The sequence below is a fragment of the Phymastichus coffea genome, unplaced genomic scaffold, assembly GCF_024137745.1.
Source record: "Phymastichus coffea isolate CEN01 unplaced genomic scaffold, Cenicafe_Pcof_1.1 PCOF00050, whole genome shotgun sequence".
Classification (NCBI taxonomy): Eukaryota; Metazoa; Arthropoda; class Insecta; order Hymenoptera; family Eulophidae; genus Phymastichus; species Phymastichus coffea.
In genome coordinates, this window is record NW_026706861.1 from 176,720 (window position 1) to 194,090 (window position 17,371).

At 41.1% G+C, this 17,371-nt stretch overlaps 1 protein-coding gene across 12 annotated transcripts in view; it reads left to right on the forward strand.

The window, feature by feature from the left end:
- The first annotated feature begins 889 nt into the window (after nucleotides 1-889).
- The window catches only part of LOC131665285 (hepatic leukemia factor-like), a 50,496-nt gene continuing 34,014 nt past the window's right edge, over nucleotides 890-17,371 (forward strand). For 2 of the 12 annotated variants that reach the window (XM_058937080.1, XM_058937082.1), the window contains exons 1-2: nucleotides 890-2,316; nucleotides 6,398-6,427. In XM_058937080.1, coding sequence (XP_058793063.1) covers nucleotides 1,872-2,316; nucleotides 6,398-6,427 — 475 coding nt within the window. In that variant the 5' untranslated portion in view covers nucleotides 890-1,871. Of the gene's footprint in view, nucleotides 2,317-6,397; nucleotides 6,428-15,186; nucleotides 16,068-17,371 lie in introns of those variants that run through there. The other 10 variants (XM_058937089.1, XM_058937090.1, XM_058937081.1 and 7 more) reach the window with 9 other exon arrangements.

Consider the following 17,371-nt stretch of genomic DNA (forward strand, 5'->3'; position numbering starts at 1 on the left):
AAAAAAAACTAAAAGATAAATTTACGATGATATAATTATTTTCCGAGTTCAAATGGTCACTAAGAATGAATTATCAATACGCTGAACTAAAACTTTTATACAATATAATCTTGTATGGATAGCAAGCAATCCGTAGATCAACAAGCTAGTCAAGTTCTATCTTTCGATAATGTATAATGGGTTTCGAAAGAATATATTTTCCTCATAGAGTCTAAATGTATGATTCTCTTTTACTATAGCCTTTAGAGTCGAATTTAAAATAAGCTAAAATTACAAACAAATATTGTTTAAACCATTCGTACCTAACTGAATATTCGCATAATTTGTTTTAAAAATAGTAGACTTTTTTAAATGTATTCAAAGTTAAATTCATGATATTGTCAACTAATATACGTGAAAAATTCAAAAGAGAAGTTTTATTTAACGTTAACAAAACTTGATAAACAATGAAGTTTAATTAAAAAAATTACGTTCCCTGCGCTGCCAGCTAATAAGGGCTCAACCCAAAAATAACCGTGATTGAACAATACACAAGGAAGTACATGCAAATCGATTAGTTAATTCGCAAATACACGAGTCTGAAAATAATTAATCTGGACAAATAGACAGTCCGCTTGGATTGTTTATAATCGTCATTAAATAGCGATCATCCCTGCGAGTTCCTCTCTCTCTCTCTCTCTCTTTCTCTCTGCAAAACACGTGATCGGAAAACGTGCCTTTGGTTGCACGTGGCTGAAACAGCCGTAGCGTCAACCCTCCTTTCCCTCCTCTCTCGCACACACGACGACGAGTCTACCCACCCCCTCTTACCCCCGCAGGGAGAGCAGCCGCGGGGACGGCGGCAACTGAAGCTCTCTCAGTCAGTACCCGCGAACCTGCAACGCGCACGAGTCGCCCTCGCAGCGTTTACGTCGCCGGTTTCATCGAAACATAACAACGCGATTCCTCTTTTATTCCTTCTTTCTTTTTTCGTATTATAAATTCGACTTACCTACATTTTTTCTCGTCCTTGCGATTTGCTCTCTACTGAATCATTCTCCTTCCTTTTTCATTTCCTATCTGTTTTAATTTGTTTTACCTTCACCGTGGGCGTGAAACGAACAAGTTTTGGTTGCGCCGCAAACGTAATTTCGAGAGGAGAGCTAGAACACTCTTAATGGCGTGGGGACGTATCCAAAAATCAATCTGGTTTTCCATTACGTCGTCTTCTCCTAAAAGATTGTTTCTTTTCTTGTCATTTCTGAATGCTTTTAATCTCTCGACTATCGCTTATCTAATTTCTATTAATGGCTTTCGAAAAAATATTGGTTGTCGTTGAAATTTGTCAGAATTATCCGAAAGACGATAGCGCTACACTTCACGTCCTGAACAGTAAGACATATTCTCTGTCATGCAATTAAGCATTTGAATCTCTCGGGCAGTTCATGACATTAACGATGACCATTGCTTCACACTTCTCTCTTATATTCAATATTCAACCTTTGGCGTATTTCTGTTTGTCTTTTTAGTGTCTTTTCTAAAAGTAACTTAGCTGTTTTCGGCAGCTTTTTGTGTACTGTGAAGATGTGTTTACAACCGGCATAGAAATCACCTACGGCCCTGCTCATAATTTCTGTTTAGGTATGGTTCATAGAACTACTCATACTTCAATCATTTGCCGTTAAACCCAGACCATAGTCGAGTTTTCTACGTCGGTAACCGTCTAATCGCATATGTAAGCATGTAAAACCAAACGTGTGCCGTATAGTTCGTGCTCTAGAGCAACAGTGTACACAATTTGTAAATAACTCATCAAACGTTTAAACAAAGTATTTGCTATAATCGATAGAAAAGAGTGACAAAAACTTCCTCGAACTACAAATTTGTGCTGTATGAACAACGAGGAAAGCGAGGGCATGATATCGGTGAACGACGTTGCTGCCTATTGGCATCATCCTCAGTCGCAGCAGCAGCAGCAACATCATCATCAGCATCATCAGCCACATCTTTCACCTCATCACTATCAGCAACCGGATCAATCGCATTATATATGGACTAATAACAATAACAGCAACAATAACAATAACAACAACAACAACAATAATATCCACCATTATCAGCAACAGCAGTTGCCTCAGATACAATCATACTCCTCTTTGAGTTCGTCGTCGACGAATCAGCAACACTATTACCAGCAGCAAGTCCAATTGCAAAATAGCTCGCAAGCACCACCCCCATCCCAACAGCAGCAGCACCAGATGCAGTACCACCCACATCGCAATGGTGCCACCCACTGCGCAGATCGGCCGCGCAATCGACACTATGAGACTGTACCAGGTATGGCTGGTTTCTAACGGGGGTGGGTGATGATGTTACACGCACTCTGAGTTGATTCGCGCGTCGGGGGTGTGGTAATGTTGACCTAGTTTGATTGGGCGTTCTTTTTCTATTTGAAGGCTGACTTGTTTATTTCTATTTTATATATAATTGTTTCCGACGAAGCTTTATGGAAATATACTCCGCTTTATTGTTAATTTATACTTTTTCTAACTAATAAAATTTCTGCCAAAGTAATTAATAATAAAATTTGAACCATGTTATAAATTAACCGTTTGTATGCTGATTTATACTAACAACAGATATATTACATAATTAACTAAACGGGCAATGGTTGAGTCAATCTTCTTTGCACAACGTATTAAAGGTTCCAAAATAATTGTGGACAACGATAGGATTAATAAATAAATTTCCCATCATATCTAACGTAGTATTTAAAAATATTAGCAGAAACCATCGCAATGTCGAAGATATTTTTGTCATGAAGATGTCCGCAAGAATCGATCTTCCTATAATAAAATCGAAATCACTTTGCACCCCAGAAGACGCTTCAGGCGTCTCTCGGGAATTACATAAACAGCCTTCCGCAGATGGAACTCGAATAAATAATAGACCATAACCGTATTAGCAAAAGTGGCCGTCGCGTGTTCGCCGAATTCCCTGAAGTACATATTAGCCGCTTGCGTTGTCGTTGCAATTGCAATAATGAAAAAAGGAAAGGTGAGCTGAAGGGAAATAAAGAAGTCTATCATTTTTCCCGACGCAAAGCAACAGATTTGTCGCGTGCCTGAATTATTCATGGCGTTTCTCTAAACTGTTGCGCGCAGAACTCACTCGAATATCCGTTGCTATGCTGCAGCAGCTTTCGCGCGAAATTGCGCGCCGCTTCGTCTTTCTGTTTTTCTCTTTCGGATTGTCCTCTAGACGTCTGCGACGTGGGAATCTCCGTTTCTCCCCGGTAAGATTTTATACATGGATTTGTCGTAGCCGACGGCACGAATTTGCCTTTGCAAGGTAATGTCCTTAGTCGAGGTCGATTGATAATGTTGATAAGGCGAAGCGTCAAGTTGGTCTTGATTTGATAAAAAGAAAAAGCCGACCCATCGGAGAAACGCTACCAATTTTTCACCGAGTCTCCTGGAAAAAATTCTCGTTGCGAAATTCGAAGGTTTATTCGCATTGACGTTATCGCAGAAAATCGTAAAAGACTTTCAGAAAAATCGAAAAATATTCGTAATTATGTAAGCTCTGTAACGATAGAAAGGACTTCATGTGGAAACGCTCGCGTTCAAACGAATTCAATCCTTTTAACACATCAGTTGTATCTAGCCTGCGCAAGATGAATCATGCACATGAGATCTCACTGACCAAAAACACTATAAATTTTCGCAGCACTTTAGCGCGAGTAGATATTCAACGCGGTCCTGGGGCCTACGCACCGTTCAAATAAACAACCGAAATGAAGAGCTGGCGCATGCATAAGCAGCTCCGTCGCCAGCGCGCGCGAAAACGTTATGACAATTTTCATTTCTCGTGAGGCGCGCTTCAAGACGTATTAATCAAGGAAATGCACTCGCGAGCGGCAAATACATGCCTCGGGAAAAAGAGCTCCGTTTTCGAATTTATCGTTTTCTCGCGACTCGCAAGGCGAATTGGACGCGCGCATCTCGCTGGCACCGCACGGATTTTCGTGTTACGCAATCGCGAAATAAAAGTGATACGTGCTTGGAAAACCGAGTAGGAAATGAATGACGATGATTTGGAAATTATCATAGTGCTCTTGCGTGTGGTTGCAAATTCGTAATACATAGTTCTAAATGAACGTGTCTAATGTTTTTGCGGTACGTCGAGTACTTTTTTTACGAAAACAAGCATAGATGTGATAGGAAAGGGATGAATAGCTTGAGTATAAAATTCGCTTGTTAACGTTATTAAACATTGCAGCCTTAATGCGTCAAGTATTTCAGCTAATTGCAGTCATCTCATAAATTTTGGACATTCGTATGTTCGACAATTGATTATCTTAGTAACGTTGTTCTAAAATTAAAAAAATTAATTCTCCGCATTGAAAATGGAACGCGTTTATGTATAATAATTGAAGATTAGATCTTTTAGAAAAATAAGATAAATAATTTTTGCAATATTAGCGAGAACGTCCGTTATCTAATTATAGTAATTACATACCGCGCATACGTTTTTGTTTTTGCTTGGCGCACCATGCCTGAACGCTTGAATCCAGACGTCTAAGTGATTTGAATTTCCCACACGCGAATTATAGCCGTGAATGCATTAAATTTCTAGCAAGGTGTGCTTGCTACCGGTTTCTATCAATATTCTCGTATCCACGAGATTTATCACTTGAACAGGTAAATTTTACCTTACTATAGTTATGCTTGTCAAGTGAATATATCACATTGAAGGAGCAAAAATTAATTCATCGAAAATATTATTGGCTTTGACGACTATGTAAACCGTAAACTATTCTATTACGAATAAGCTAGTTAAGCTGGACTGAAATATGGAACAACGGAACTCCGAGAAGAGAGAAATTAAGATGTAGGTATACGATAGGAAAAAAAAGAGAAGCGCTCAATTAGTTTGGCGTACATACCACGTGTCATCGCGTTTGATCTGGTAGCTACATTAACGACAGTGGGACGGAGGGAACGGAAGGATATACCAAGTCCGCAGCACAGTCACACACAAACGAGTGGCCTGTACACGTATAAAGCCAAGGACACAGAAGCGTTCCATCTCGCTGACGGGGATAATGCATGGACACTACGACTGCGAAGACGAGAGAAGCTATAGCATGTTTATTTCTCATGGAGGCAGAAAGGAAGCTACTGCGCTCGCTACACTGGTCGTCGTTGATCATTTGGCTGTTCCGCTGTGTGAAAAATCGTGACTCTGATGACGAATCCGGTGTGTTGCGTGGAAAATCGACAATGCGAGTCGCTCGTTGTGCTTCTCCTTTTTTTCTCTTCTCAAATGACTTGTTTCAAATTGTTTTGCATGTGTTAGCCGGATTACCTGTGTAAAAAAGAAATACAAACGGATATACATCCTTGCTTCGTACGTTGTTCGAAAATATATTCGACGCATTTGTTTGAAACTGCCGACGACACGTCGAGTTAGCAAACTTCTTTTCTAGAATTAATCTGTCGCGAACCTTCTGGAAAAACTACAAAGAGTAAACAACTGTTGCTTATTAAGATGTTTTACCGATGGTTTCGAAATATTTTTCGCTAATTCATCTGTTTTCTCTTTTTTCATTTTCTTCTCCGCGATGTTGCGACGTAGATTTTCTTGCGAAGTAAACGTCGCTGTTAAGATTTTTTAATGCGCGCAAAAAGAAACAGCCGTAAAACGAGTACAATTTATTACAATTGCCGTTGCATTCAAATGAAAAATAAAACAATACGATTTTCGATTTTCATTAAAAACAAACATTTTTGAATTATCCAGTTCACGTGCCTTCGTGTTCTTCATTCTATTCGGGTATCATACAAGCCCGCTCACAAATAATGCAAGAATAAGTGGAGAAAGTCTCTTGTGCATGGAATCAAGCAGACAAAAGGCCCTTGCTGCATTTGGACCACCTACTCACTCTTGGCCCTTAATCCGACTTTCTTATTTTAGCAAACAATACAATCAGATATTTGTCATATGATAAAATATGTTTGCGATGTAATATTCGTAAAAGATAGCAGTTTGTATTTTTCACATATGAAGGTAGTACTTTGGCATTGTCGTAGAAGATGCATAGCACTTTACTTCAAGAACTAGTCTGTGATTTCTGCGATGTTAACCATCGCCTGTTCTACGAAAGAGTGCATTTTAAATACTGCAGATACGACTAAAATCTAGACAATTATGAATAGACCATAGTGCAAGAACATCAATTCGTTTGATGATACTCCGAATTGATGTGCCCACATCAATGACTGAAAGAAAAAACGAACGATGGAAAGCAGAAATATTATTTTCTTAGCGTATTAGTTTCATTCAATCGTTATTTTATTTTTGTTTATAACTGTACTGACGGACAATGAGTTATTGAATTTATTTCATTTTGCAGGTGACCCCATGATCACGTCCTCTTTGAAGGGTAAGTGACTGTAGACAGTTTTTCATTCATTTATTAATTTTTTTGTTTAGTTCAAGGCATTTTTTCACAACTTTTTCTTTTGACCACTGAAGTATTAACGATTTGTAAATAATATGTTATATATAATAATTCAACATCTAAGATATTTATATTGTCATTAACTTGGTTTAAAAGTTAGTTTATAACCTCAACATATCACCTAATGCGCGTATAAACTTTTTGATATACGTTAATGTGGAACTGTTGTTCAATGGGAAATATCGGTATCAAAATCATTAAGCTGTATAATAAAAAGATCGAAAAGAAACGCCTTTTCCTTTAATGAATTCTAAAAACACCAACAAGTATATTGCAGTCCCATAAAATAAATTTTCACGTATAACTCGCCAGGCGTGTTATATATCCAGAGTATTAACTATCGAGCGTTACTTCCGTTTTCAATGTGTATGTTTCAATTTATGTAATTCACTAGGCCAGCATGACAGTTTTTCAATTCGATTTTGAACCACAGGTAATTGCATGTTCAGTTCAGTCAAATCAAGGGAAAAAAACAAAACAAAAGAAATTGCAGACGTATAGCCAACAAACTTCAGCTTGGTTCCCATTCTCGTTTTACATAATACATCGTCCTGGAAATTCGCTGCCACTGACAGGGTGGTTTCGACTACGTCGAAATACATGTACAATGGACAATCGTCCAAATTTTGTTTGCCCGTATGTAATAGCAACGAAGATAGACGCTTCAAATTCGTTGGTAATATACACGTCCCTTTCACCCTGTGTTGACTCGCATGTGAATTTTTCGTTTGACCGAATTCTTTCATCTACCTTTTATATTAGAAACATGCATTTGATCGGAGTCTACATAGCTGATAATAAGAAAAAATATGTAGCCTAGCGCATAGCGGGTGAATCTCGGATTTCCCCTGCTTGTGGCCTTTCGCTGTCCATTCCTCTTACTTACGCTTCTCGGCTGTGCAAACTGAAATTTCATTTTAGCCTCGCTGAGACGTGCCTCTGCTACTGACATCCCGACGTTCGTTATACTCTTTTATTAATTGCTTTCTTTTTAGTTTGATTGATATTTATTCCTACGCTATTTACTGGATTAGACTAGTGTAGCGAATTAAAACTATAAATCTGCCATTCATTCAAAACAGTATATTATTCGTAGTGGCTTTTTGAATTCGTAGATCGACTATAGCTTTACGTGCAGCTGATCGCTTTAAAATCAAACAAATTTCATGTAGTTACTTTAATACACTGTAATATCTAAAATGATGATTTTATTTCTACAATTTATTTGTTTAAGTGAAAAACGCGCGCGTATTATATTATCAAATTCTTGGAAAACAAAAAGCTGAAAACATTTTTACCGACGTTTTAAAGCAACGCTTATCTTCGCGAATGAATAAATTTTCCATCGCGCAAAAACAAAACGTGTACGTCGATCGCCAAGTGCATCGGCGAAACCCATACACGTATATTATATGTGTGTCGATGGAAATAGGATCTATCGTCGCAAGGGCCGGTCGCCGCAAAGAAAAACCGCGTGGGATTATCCTGCCTTACCGACGCGAGACACGTGTAATGCAGTGGTTTGCACCATGAGAAACAGTTGTAGTGGTTAAGCGTTTTTCTTTTGATCGCCTACACAACGTGTATTATTATTGCATATTTCCATTGGATTATCGGTAATAGAGCTACGGGGTTGCAGGTTATGTTCCATCCTTTCAGTTTTTAGAAAGCGCGAGATTATCCAAGTTCGTAATCCATATCAATGACGGATTTTAATTCGATAGCTGTACACGTATATCGTGCGACTGGATCCTATTAAACGCTTGGCGCGACTGCAAGTTGAACTATTTTCGCTCGTAAAAGGCGCGTTGAAAAAAAAAAGCAGTAGTCTTATGTACGCACATGAAATTCCTCGCGCATCTGCTCGTCAGCTGCAAATTGTTTCGCGCGTCGCGACTGTATACGCATACGCACTTCTAGCTCGTTTGCTTTCTCAGGCCGAAAACCCAAGCGAGCGCGTGTGCTTAATCGAAAGTTTCGTGGCACACTTTGAAAAAGAAAAAAGGAACGTTGCCGACTATATGTATATATACACTCTTAACAGCCAATTGAGTGCTCTTTTATATTGATACGCTCAACGAGACTGGCATTATCGTTTGTTAAAGATTCGGACAAGAGGCCTTTGATTGCTGCTCAGTATGAACGATTCGGGTGTATAAAATACTTTCGTTTATGGGTGATGCTCAATTCTGATACAGTTATTTTTTTATAAGTTTTGCATTGATTGTTTTATAATAATTAAAATTTATTTTTTTATTCGACAAAACTGTACATATTATAATAAAGTTTGTATTTTTCAATGTATAGCTTTAAAAAGATACGATAGCGATTTACAAAATCCAATTGCAGATGATAGTTCTTTATGTACTTATACCTCGTGTAGTCATCTCAATGTGTACTTAATTTCAATACGATTTTTCATTCAAAATATTATCAACGACGTAATTAATTGAATCATCACTTTATCACTCACAGTTTTTTCAGCTATATTGATCGCCAATAAATATTGCACCGATAAATATATTATCAATAACGCTACAATTCAGCGTATAGAAAAAAAGTTATAATTACAAATCGGCTGGAATAGGCGCCTATAATCGATACCATCATCGTTTTTCTAATCGTCGAAACATTCGAACATGTTTATACAAACGCGTTGAGAAAATAATGCGATATGAATAGATTATTTACCGCGCGCTTATGTAAAGCCCTACTAGCTCTCGCGCGTGACATTTTGCAAGGTGGCCGATTGCTAACTAGGCGCGCATACTTTAATGACTTAATTAATTAATCCGAGCTGGATTAACAATTTTCTCTCACAAGTCCTCGGAATCATAATTGAGTCCACGTCGTTGGTGGAATATTCAGTATATCTATATACTGTAATATACGTGTGATTTTGCATGATTTGCGCTTATGAGGAGGAGCTTGCGATGGATGTAATGCACGATGTCGTGTTTTACGATCGTATTTATTTTTGTTTTCCAATTTTATGGTAAGATAGTGTTGACACGCTATTGCATTTTATGAGACCTGAAAATTTGCTAATAGTATTTTTTTTCACGGTACATCGAAAGTACCTGAATGTCCAAAATTATAACTCAACATTATAACTCGTCACATTATCAAATCTTTCGCATCCAAATACAGTACGCGTACAATCGTTTTTTAGTAAAAATTATGATTCAATTTCAAGCAAATAAACCCTAAAAAGTAATTTGTCAGTTTTATGGTTCTAATCTACGTTATTTATTTCGACAAGTGTATTTAATCGATGCAAAGTCATAAAATCGCAGTTGATGCGTATTAATGAAAAGCCGCGCTGAACGATGAATAAGATTTAATAGTGTCTAAGAATATATTATCTAAGTCAGTTCGATTCGTGCGAATCAACTCACATTTTCTCTCGATAAAATGGCGGATAGAAAAATTTATGGCGGCTGCTTCGCGAGCGTAATATCGCATTATTTCATTCAAAGACGCGCTTACTGCCGATAACGTAAATCATTTATTTCCAATCGAGTGACGAAATCTATTTTAAGCATTCACGTGTCTTTCACATTTCTACGTTTTTAGTTCAATCGTTACTCAAATTTGGCATAAGTATATTGATACTAGACAAAACACTTGTACAAAGATCTGAAAGACGCATGGGGAGGGGGGGGGGGGGCTCTCCTTGATCTTTTTTTTTTCATTTTGGTCCGGTTCAGCCGAAATCGAAAGTGCGCGTCGAGATGGGAGGGATGATCAAGGTGAAAGTCATCTCGCGTCCCTGTTGTCCTAGTTTTCGGGATGAAACTGATTTCAAAAAGACGATCTTCGTACTTCGGTCGACCGACGCTTCGTCGCGAATACACTTTTGAGTAAACGTGCCCGCGCAAAAATGTCCGGCGTCGCGGAAAGGACGAAGGTCGATTATATGCCCCGGCGTTGATTGCACCTTTCGTCGTTTTCCTGGTTCCTAATAATATTACTACTTTAATGCGACGTTTTCGACATGAATTTCCGCCGCCACGAGCGGGTCTTTCAGAGTTTTCGAGGGATAATGATACTGTACTTGCTTCAATTTGATAAACTGAACTTTTTGGAAGCAAAGAAAAAAAATGCGTTTCTTTTTTCTTTTCAAGTTACCGCGCCGAAGCAAAATAGAAAGTTAATCTTCTCTGCGTCTTCACGGTTTCAATCGTAGTAAGAGCGTTCAAATGTAAGTAAAATTCTTTTTGGGCAATCGGAAAACCGATATACTCGGTGCTTCTTTGTGTAATGTAAATATCTGCGACTGAAAGCAGTTATTTTATGTCTTCTTGTTCCGGTACTTCTTAATTGAATTTCTTGTATCGTGCATTGAATAAATAAACATCGTTTATACAAGTTATCACACGAAATTTTTATGGACTTAAGAATGTAGTATTTAAATATATTTATTAATATATTTACCGGTGTGTAACTCTTGAAAACACAGATGCAACTCTTTCTGCGATCAGTAAAAAGGATATGCCAGGAAACCACCGGCAAAGCCGAGCAATGTCTGAAAAATTCTCTTTTCCTTTCCGCGCGACGCCGAAAAATCGAACGAGTTTTTATTCGTGAATATCAGTCGAGTTAAATTACCATAAAATCAGGAAGCTTACACTCATGGAGAGAACTTTCTCTTTCCTCTCCCTTTCGGCCACTCGCGCGACAGAATTTTCAAAAACGAAATTCTCGATCCTGCGGATTTTATTTTATGCATGTTTCGCAATCAATTTTTTACATTTCGGATTAGATTTAAAACCCATGTATTGCTGTCGATTAATTTTAATGTACCCTGAAGGTATGTGACCTTTCGTTATTATTCATATTTGATTATAAAACGATAACAAAATATTTTATAACTGTAATATTGAAGAAACGATCCATTTATTAGTATTTAATTGATAACAGTCGCATTGTTGTATTGTTATTACTCATGACTTCAATTTTCAACCGAATAATTGTAATTCTTTTTTAAAATGCCCATACTGATCGATTGCAGTTCCATACTTATCTTTAAGAAGCTTGAACATCACATCGAGGCACAAAGAATAAGAAATATACGCGATTCTCCCAAAAGCCCGTTTTTGATCCAGGCCCAGAATCCGAGCGTTTGACCCACTTATCGCGACTGGAAAAAAATTTCTCCGGCGCTGCATCTGTAGAGAGTGGGAGAGAAAAAAAGTGAGATTTTGCGGCCCGTGTGGCTTTATACACGGAAGTTGGGCAACCGCGAAAACCGGCGCGTCGGCAGGCAGTAGCGCAAAGGAGAAAGAGAAAGGCTTTTTTTTTCGGACAGCCGAAACTCGAGGAACCACTTTCTGGCCCGGGCCTATATGACGACTTTCACCTCTCTCTCTCTCTTGTTCGTTTGCTTGCTATCGTGAAATGCTGCGTGTGCTTTTTATCCTTTCAGCTCTTATTCTCTCGGCCTCCTTTAATACCACAAAAGGAAGGGGAGAGACACGACGTCCAGATCGGGGTCAAGATCTTCGATCGTCTTCGCGCGGAGTCATCTTGCTCGCGGGAGGGTTGCTTCGCGTTAATGTACCGTTTTAACTTCCAATCTCTTGAGTTTTTTCTTCTGCCAGATTGTAGAGACGATCGATTTTATTTAGTATTGCTAAGCCGATCACGCACATTTAATTTCACGCCGCATTAGAACACTGCCATCATCGGGACCGACAAATGTTTAGATCTCGACAGGCCGATAAAAGGCGGCGCACTTTTCACGAACGGTAAAGAGAAACTCGCAAGCAAACGGAAATCTGTCCAGGGCATTTTGTTCTACACGACTTTCATAAAGCGCGTTAAAGCTCGCGAGTGCATTTCCATACATGAAATCGCACGCGAGAATTGTCGTGGATGATCCCTGCAAGTACGAGAAATAACATCCAAGTTGCATCAGCAACGTGGCAAGGATCAACAGGTTGCCGCGCATCATCTGCTGTCCACGTGCATTCAAGTCTCTCTCCCTCTTTTTCCCGCGTATATATAGCTGCTCGCTGCCTTTACTTTTCACACGTTATTTTTCATGAGTTGAGTAGGTATTCCATTGATTTATGTAACGCGCGCATCACTGCGCATAGAGTAATTAGTTTGAGCCTGCCATTAACAGTTTCTCTCTCTCTCTCTCTCTCGCGCGCGCGCGCGTGCACACGCGCTTGCCACTTCAAATTATATTCGCTTGGAATAGCTTTCTTTCACGCCGGTTGCGTAACTCCGAGTATCGTACGGTTATCAATGTAAATAAACAACCGTACTTAATTCAGTTATTTTACACGATTAAGCGCCTCGTCGTCGAGCGGAGAATAATGATAAAGCGCGCGCCGAATGATTATGATAAGTTTATCGTGCGCAGCTTCGCATCAATCTTTACAGCCACCTTCTCGATAAATCCGTTAGTTCTCGAGCGTCGCTTTTCATAGACTTTTCTAGCGTGACGTACGTCGTCGATCGATCGTCACATTCGACGCTGATCATTCGAAGGGAGCTCTACGTGTAACGAGCCGAGCGATCCACGCCAATTTATCCGCGGATACCGAAACATCATGCGGCCTTGCCGGTAAGCCGCGTCGTACTTTTCGCGTAATGTCTTTGCAAAGCTCGTAAACGGCTTTTATGGTCGATGATAAATTTTTGTCGATCCCCTGCGCCGCGATACGCGCATGCATCAAGTCGCGTACGTTCGTCACTTTCGAATGGAGTTTAATCGATCCCCCCGCAGCGCCGGGAGCTCCGACGCGTGCCTGGACTTTCACTTTTATTACACTTGACGCACGCCGCGCCTGTGTGCGTTCCGACGATAAGTGCGTTATTCTGCGTGGCGAAGCTCAAAGCGGAGAATAAGCTCGCTTTCGTCCAAGTCGTCGCAGTAATTTTGAAAGACGTCGCTATACGTTCGTGTAGAAAATGGGGAAGAGACTTTACTGGAGCGCCGTTGCGTTTCATCGTTGTCGCTTTGGATTTCGGCGTGCGAGTGAAAGGGCCTCGACGGGTGTCAAGACAAATCAATGCTTCATTATTCTCGCTCGATTTAATTGAACGACAGGTGCGACGACTTTCGATTTTTATAGTGTCGTCAGCAAACGTCGTTGTGAAAACTAGATCAATAACGCTGATGTATTTCATAAGAAATTTATTGGAAAACCGATTTTCATTGAATAAAACGAGCCTTCGATAAGATGAAAATTACAGGTTGCGGATTATTCTCGTAGGTTCATATCTGATTTCCACAGATATATATTCTTGGCTCGCGAGCTGTTACCGCAGCCGCGTACTTTTCTGTCGGATGTAGTTAATCGAAGGATACGCGATGTGAAAAAGAGAGAGAAATTATTCATTCCCCACTTAACGCGTACACTCATTTCGAAATATAATTTCTTTTCTAGCTTCTTATAAATGTTTCACTGTCAAGTCATAGTATTTTTCTTTCGCGAATGATCGAAAATGTCACAGAAAACTGCTTCGTTCATGACTCGCCATAAAAGATAGTGCGTATGTACCATTATAAGAGTAAATGCCGGAGTAACGTTGGAATTGCTCGTAATTTAATCGCTTGACTCGTTCGGTAGAACAGATAAAAATGGCTCGTCTCCATACAAAGGAAAACGAAAGCTTTCTTGAAAAATTGATCGTATGAAACGTGTGAGATATGTTCAGAAATTATTGGAATAATACAAAAAGTATGAGGAGTAAACTTGAGTGACACTTCTCGTTTTGTCGTGTAACCGCGAGTTCAATCAAATATTTGTTCTCGCGCATGAACTTACGCCGCATCGATAGTTTTCAAGGTCTTCAAATTGATATCGAATTCTTCGGCTTTTTCATAATAATACTGACAGTGCTCTTCAGTTTAGACTTAAAAATCAAATCACAAAACGAAGTGCTTTGGAGACTACACGAATCCGGTTGCTTTGCCTTAGGTACAATCAATATTTGCAGCTTCTCATTGCCGCGATATTGCAATTTTTTTTATATTTATTTAATTTTTTTGAAAAAACTGCTGGTATTATTGATAATCTTGTAGAGTAAGTGTTTGGTAAATAATTTTTACGTATGACATCGTTATTAAATTATAAAAAATCATTCTATCATCGTAGATTACGTGGTTTCCTAAAGTGGATTTTCCAACGAGAAAAAGATTTTCACATTGAAAAATGAAGCTTTTCGATGGGAGGTATACTTCCGTCAGTCACGCAAGTACACTCGGTGCAATTTCCCGACAAACTGAATATTCGTCTCTCGGTCTCGCGGAACGTCAAAAAAGCAGCAACAACGACGAAAATGCCGGCAAGAAGCTGAGATCGAAGTCGAGAGAGCAGGTTGGCAAAACGAGACAGCACGAGGTAGTGAAAAAGCTCGGTGTGCAGAGGGGGGTGGGGGCACACGTAGGAGAGCGAAGAAGCGGGGGCGTCGGGAATAGAAAGGGAAACGATATGCTCTACTGCGCCTCCTCCTCTTCGGACTTCCGCCTCTCTCGTTCTCTTTGCAGCAGCAGACACCAGGCGTATCTGCGCTCTCTCTCTCTCTCGCGGTGCCTCCCCCTCCCCGCGCGCTTGCGTTCGCTCGTCACCCGTAGCCTTTTAGTCTTCTCCCCACTCCCGACACTCATACCAATAGCGAGGCGCGGGTTTTACTTTTGCCGCGAGTAGCCAGCAGTAGTCGTCGCGACGGCGTGCTCGGTCGCACGTGTATGTGCTCTGCTGCTGTGTGGCTGGCCTGCCAAACTGCTGTACTTTATAACTACATAAACACCGACTCTCTCTCTCTCTCTCTCTTTCTCTCTCTTTCTCTCTCTCTCTCTCTCTGTCTCTCTTTCTGTCTAGCTCTCTCTCTCTCTCACACACACATACATACACTCGACGCGGGGGTTTCCCCGCATGGTGGTGTTTCGTTGTATCTCGCCCTGGAATATATTGCTCGAGCTTTCGCACGCGGAGATGATTGTTATTGTTGTGTGACCATGAATTGAATCGAGGAAGTGCAAGGCATCCAAGTAAACAGTCTGGTGCTCTCTTCGTCGCGGGGCACGTGTGCGCGCACGCGAGTGACAGTGCGATTATTGCTCGGCGCAGGAACGGAGAAACTTGAGCGCTCGTGGCGAAAAATCAGAGTGCGCGCCGAGTGATATCCAGTCGACGCGCATTGCCGGCGAGCGAACTTCCTTTCGAAAAGACAGCCTCTGTTCGGTCGCTCAAATGCTGCTCCCTTGAGAGCGCCAGTCCAGCCCTTCGCGTGATCAACGTGTCAGTCGTCCGCAGCAACGCCGTCGCCATGGAGTACCAGCAGCTGGCGCCGCCGCCGGTGCCCACGGCGATACTGCATCATCCACAAGCCTCCCAGCAACAGCAGTCGCAGCAGCAACCGCCACCTCCGCAAGCTCCACACCCGCACATCGTGGTAGCGCCTGGACCGCAGCAGCCACAAGCTATGCAACCGAATGGCCATCCGGCTATTCATCCCTTGCCGTCCATTCACGAGGACAGCGCTAGCAGTCGTTGGACTCAGTACCAACATCTTTGGCGGCAGCATCACGTCTATATGAACGGTACGATGGCGACGCCGCCGCCGCCTATTATTCGAACCCTTTCGTACCGATCGCGCTCAATTTCAGCTGATAATGAGCACGCCATCCCGATATCTCTTCAATTAGCGGCGGCGCAATGCAAATACACGTGCCTGCTTCAAGTCGCGAACGCAGACGCGTTTTAGAAAAAGTATGCCGCGCGTCTGTCGTCTTAAAAAACGAGCTAATTTATCGCGCAGCTCCTCGGCATTATACATGCAAATCGCTTACATGTACACTCGCTGAAAGTTTTATATGTGACCCCGTGTTGTCAAGTCTCGCGCATGAGTTTACTTTAGTTTCATCATCTAACTCGGAGCATACATGCGCACACCAAAAAGCTTTCCCGAGGTTTATTATATATGCTTGCACTTAACATCTATGTTGGAACATCGCGTAACATCTTTATGGATACGTACTTCAGTCAGAGAGCGACAGAAAAAATGTGCCGGTTCAATCAATCGATATTGTATGCGGGCTTCCAAAATCTCCAATTATTTTTATTCAATCTGTCCGTTTATTTCGTAAAGGCAACTTGCGCCGCGCTGAGGCTGCGTAAGGTCAACCGAGTTAAGGTTATACACTAGACTTGCGGCGCGTACGCAAAAATGCTGGCATTATCAATGGAAAGTAAACAACTCTATTGATATCTATAGAACATGTACACAGAGTTCGGTGTGTGCACATGTGTGTACCAAAGTAAAAAAAAATCCTTTTTTCTCTTTCACGTGTTGTCTCGAGCCAACGTGTGAGCTTGCATAATTATATTGCGAACCCGTAATTTATTCCGTGCGTACGCGCAAAAGTGCGAGGTCCTCGAGGAAAAAAGAAGCGGAGGCTTCGCGAAGCGCGTATTTTTAGAAAATTTGTCTCTCTCGTTTGCCGCTCGAATCTCGCAGTCACAATTACACGGACGCTAGCGAATGGCCTGCTGCGTCGTTATCAATGGTTTTGCCAATGGCACACGTAATAATCTCTCGGGCTTTTCACCCGTTAACGCGTCTATCTGGCCAATGATCCATCTGTCGGCGTTCTATCTCACGTACGCGCGCGGCAGGTTCATCTCTCCGGATCGGTCGCGCGTTCGCCGCGATCCGGCGATGTTTTGGATTTTCGATGTTTTGATAAGCGCGGAGATCGGCCGACCCGCGTGCACAGTAAAGCTGTCGCTTTCGCTCGATTGTCGGCTACGATTGGAAACTCGATCTCTCGAATTCCACGGCAAAGGTCGCCCGCGAGACTGTAAACAGCAACAACGGTAACGACAATATCGAAACGCGCAGAGC